This window comes from Eurypyga helias, unplaced genomic scaffold (genome assembly GCF_000690775.1).
Source record: "Eurypyga helias isolate BGI_N326 unplaced genomic scaffold, ASM69077v1 scaffold5546, whole genome shotgun sequence".
Taxonomy (NCBI): Eukaryota; Metazoa; Chordata; class Aves; order Eurypygiformes; family Eurypygidae; genus Eurypyga; species Eurypyga helias.
This window is the reverse complement of record NW_010258450.1, coordinates 5792-10462: the sequence shown is the minus strand read 5'-3', so window position 1 is coordinate 10462 and position 4671 is coordinate 5792. Positions and strand designations below refer to the sequence as shown.

At 46.2% G+C, this 4671-nt stretch overlaps 1 protein-coding gene across 1 annotated transcript in view; it reads left to right on the top strand.

Annotated features, from left to right (window-relative positions):
• Nucleotides 1-59: 59 nt before the first annotated feature.
• LOC104511636 (dipeptidyl peptidase 2-like) overlaps nt 60-4671 on the top strand; it is a gene marked incomplete at both ends in the record, with an annotated part of 8152 nt that continues 3540 nt past the window's right edge. The window contains 3 exons of the mRNA XM_010154331.1: nt 60-173; nt 3145-3284; nt 3995-4158. Of these exons, the coding sequence (XP_010152633.1) occupies nt 60-173; nt 3145-3284; nt 3995-4158 (418 nt within the window). The remainder of the gene's footprint in view (nt 174-3144; nt 3285-3994; nt 4159-4671) is intronic.

Below are 4671 nucleotides of genomic sequence, written 5' to 3'. Positions count from 1 at the left end.
GCCGGGCCGGGCGGCGGCGGCGGTTGCCGTATTCCCGGCGCTGACGGTGCCTCCTCCAGCTGCCCGGAGAGCGGGGCCTGGCCTGGAGGAGCGGCTCTTCCAGCAGGTGCGGGACCACTTCAGCTTCGAGACCAGTGGCAACGAGACCTTCCCGCAGCGGTACCTGATCTCAGGTAGGTTGCAGGGGGGTGTGCTGCAGCCGAGCTGCTCCCAGCCACGGCATGGCCATGGCAGGGTCTTGCTATGGCACAGGGCTGAATTTCTGTCTATGTAAGCTTTAACCATTCCAGCACTGAGGCAGAGCCTCTCCGTTTGGTGCTGAGAGCTGTGCTGTGCTCTCCTGTCCTTTAATTTGTCATTCTCGCCATGAGGTGTGGGGACTGGCTTGTCCAGAGCAAGAGTTGACTTCATGCAGGAGCTGCGTTAGCCTTGCACCAGGACTGGCTGTGTGCATGTCTGCAGTTTGCCACAGCATCACTTACAGGTGCAACTCGGTGCTCTGAATGAAGTAGGAAAAACAAACAGTGACCCAAAACGTTGTACTTTGTACCCATCGTTCTTACCAGTGATGGTGACTCTCTCTAGAGTCAGTGTTCTGCATTATTTAAAACCCTGCAGCTTTAGATAGCAGAAGCCATGCTGAACAATGAGGGCTTCCAGCAAGGAGCCGACAGTGTCTTCCTTTCTGGCCAAATAATGACTTATTTTCTGTGCAACAGACAGTCTGACAGAGGAGGCTTTTCTAAACCATGTGTGACTAAATGACAGCAATTTCAGTAGCCGCCATCACGTGTTTTTCAATCCTGCTTGCTTGGAGGAATAAGGGAGAGGACAAAGGTGGAGCTCTGAATAGCACCAGCCCTGAGTGCTGCTTCCAGACAGCACTGCCCAGCCTGGCACCTGCCTGCTACTGCCTCACAGACTTCCTGCATCTGGGGCTTTGTATGCAGCATCTCACCTTCTTCACATCCCCTGTCACTCTGCAGCTTGCTCAGCACCTACATCCAGCAGTATGTGTTTCACCAAGCATGAGTTCTTTGATCAGTTCAGCCCAAAGATACAAGAATGCTGCCAGTGAATTTTGATAGCACACCCAAGGCCGAAATTTCACTAATTAAGTGGCCCTTTTTGACCAGAACTTTGGGATCACATGGTTTAAAGCATTGCATAACTTTTTAATTTGTTTTCTTTTAAAATAGTTATGTTTTACCTGTGTATCCTGGGCAGAGCTGAATAATACTTGGGAGAAGCAAAACAGTGGCATTGCAGTTCTGCTGGTTTACAAATAGTTTCTTACTCAAAGTTCCTGCGAGGAGTTCCTTTCCCCTCTACTGCATCTTATGCAATATGAGACATTTTAGATTATCAGCAAGGACTTGAAGGAGATTATTATTTCACAACCAGGCATCTGACTATCTTGAGGTTAGCTGGCAGTTCCCCAGGATCTCAGTCTAAAAATAGATACCTTTTTAAGCAACCTGTCTGGTTTCATTTTGGCTCCCGTGAATGGTTGTTTACTCCAAGAGCCACGAAGTGTATCAGAAGAAAAGCCAGACTAAAGGTAGCACTTCAGTTTCCTACCCGATACATTCAACACAGAAAGAGAATCAGACTCTGTTAACAAAGAGCAGCCGTTTCGTTAAAGAAAGGTTTAAAACCCATTTCTAAGCCAAATCCTGCTTTGAAAAGGCTGTGTTGAGAATGCCAAGAATTAAATTCAGGCCTCTGTTATTGGTAACGGCCTTGTGTGACAAACTGCAGCGGCATCCGTAAGACAACTGTTGTTGGAAGGTCGCTTTGGGTGATGTGACAGTGTGTTAAAACCAAGTCTTAACTGACGATCTGAGGTCTGTTGTTAAGGTAGGCTGTTTATTAATTAAATTCCTGTGCAATTTAAGGGCAAGCAAAAACCTTAAAAAAAGCTTGTTACAGTCAGCAGGCATTAAAGCAACTCTTTGTTAGACAAGCAAATGTTGACATCATGGGTCAGCTTGTCCTGGCAGTCTCAATTTGCCTTCAGTTATAAACAGATGAGAGGATGAAGTGCATCACCTTCGTATATCTTCATATATACATAATGTATAATAAGAAATATATGTGTTACATACATATCTGCCTATCAGCAACAGCAAATCCCGGGCTGCATCCAAAGCAGCATGGCCAGCAGGACAAAGGAGGGGATTCTCCCCTCTACTCCAGTCTGGTGACACCCCACCTGCAGTTCTGTCTCCAGCTCTGGGGCCCCCAACATAAGGAGGACACGGACCTGTTGGAGCGAGTCCAGAGGAGGCCATGAAGATGGTCCGAGGGCTGGAGTCCCTGTGCCATGGGGACAGGCTGGGAGGGTTGGGGGGTTCAGCCTGGAGAAGAGAAGGCTCCGGGGAGACCTTATTGGCATTTCAGTATATAAAGAGGGCTTATAAGAGAGATGGAGAGAGATTTTTACTGTAGTGACAGGACAAGGGACTATGTTTTTAAACTGAAAGACGGTGGATTTGGATTGGACATAAGAAAGAAATTTTGTATTGTGAGGATGGTGGACCAGGTTGCCCAGAGAAGCTGTGAATGTCCCATCCCTGGAAGCGTTCAAAGTCAGACTGGATGCAGTCTGATCTAGTGGAGGATGTCCCTGACTACAGGAGCAGAGTTGAACTGGATGATCCTTGAAGGTCCCTTCCAACCCAAACCAGCCCAAACGATATGTGATTTACAGCTTGGCTCTACATTATACATCACAGCAGTAGCAGCTGTAAGATGCAGGCAATTCCCTAATACCCATTTTGTGGGAAAAGTGATCTGTGCAAATGTTTTGGGATGAGTTGGACTGAAAAGGGTATATAGATGGGAAATCGCTCTTTTAGGAGGCAGCTATTTCCAAATGCCTTGCAGAACTGAGATTTTAGGGATTTTCAGGCAGAAGTGGAAGTTCCAGGTGATGTGCTGAGAGATTTTTGTAGCTTGGCCTTTCTAACACCTTTATTCCCCAGCTCACATCTCAGGGATCGGCCTGTTCACAGAATTCTTCCTTGTTAAGTTGCTGCCCAAACTCACCAAAAGTAAAGTCATTTCATGCTCATGTGGGGTTTTGTTTGTTTGTTTTTGTTTGGGTTTCTTTAATTTGTTTCTGTCAAATGTCTTGCTCAGCAAAATTCTGGAAGAAAGGATTTGGGCCCATCTTTTTCTACACTGGCAATGAAGGTGACATCTGGACTTTTGCTCAGAACTCTGACTTCATATTTGAATTAGCAGAGGAACAGCAAGCACTTGTGATTTTTGCTGAACATGTGAGTATTTAGTCATTACACATATTGAGTATTTTAGTCATTATGCATAATATAGAGTCTTGTTCTGTTCAGTATTACTGAATTCAGCTTTCTGCAGGTCTGGAAAAATACCACCCCTTGTCATGAAGCCGAGGTATACCTGCTGTAAGCTTTCTCCTCATGGTAGCAGCTCTTCTTTACTTAACCATGACTTCTGAATGTTTTTTACTAATCCTACCAGCAACCCAGGATACAGTCGACTGTTTCAGTAAAACCTATGCCACTGTCTATTTGCTTTAGACCAGTGCTTTTCTGAGTAGTTTCCACAGGCCTCCCACTCCACGCTGGACTAGAGAGTTATTTTTTTTGGATAATATTTAATGTCTGTAGCCTGCAGAGTCACAAGCCAACCCTTCCCTGGGCACACTGCTCTATTCTGTTCCCTTTTCTAGTTGGGGATTTCAGGAGAGACATATGTGCTGAGGGGCCACTTGGCGCCCACTGAACTAGCTTGTCATGGATTGTCCTTCCTCTACAGGGTATGGCCTGAAGGCCTCTGATTATTAAATGCAGAGGACAAGGCACTTCCTCAGTTACAAACAAGTTAGAGTCCACTCAAACGCTCTGTTACCGCTTCCCGTTTGTGCACACTTACACCAGTTCTGCAGTGAGAACAAAGAAGCCCCAGACCTTGACACCAGCATTTCCATAGCTTATCTCTTTCCTTTCAGAGGTACTATGGGAAGTCTCTTCCATTTGGACTTGAGTCAACACAGCTGAAGAAGACTGGTCTGCTTACTGTGGAACAGGCCCTCGCTGACTATGCAGTACTGATTACTGAGCTTAAGCACCAATACAATGCTGAAGACTGCCCTGTCATTGCTTTTGGAGGCAGGTAAATGTGTGTGCTCCTTCCCTTCTCTGCATCCTTTCCCAGCCACAGCTGTGCTGTTCTCCTAGATCTGTTTGGCTCTCATGCAGGTTATAAAGGCAGAGCTTTAAGTTGTTGGATAGCAGATGTGCCTGTGCCTGAGCTCCCAAGAACTCATCACCAGGTCCCAGTCAGTTCTCCCATCAAGAATTAGTCTCAATTTGTGATTGCTTTGGAGAAGCACCACTGACTGGATGTTTCTAGGCATCTTCAATGTACGAGTCAGACAGAACTGCAGAAAATGGGAAATTCATAGTATCATAGAATCGTTTAGGTTGGAAAAGACCTTTAAGATCATCAAGTCCAACCATTAACCATGAAGTGCTGACAAGGCCACCACTAAACCATGTCCCTGAGCACCACATCTACACATCTCAAATCCCTCCAGGGATGGTGACTCCACCACCTCCCTGGGCAGCCCGTTCCAACACCTGACAGCCCTTTGTGTGAAGAAATTTTCCCTAATATCCAACCTAA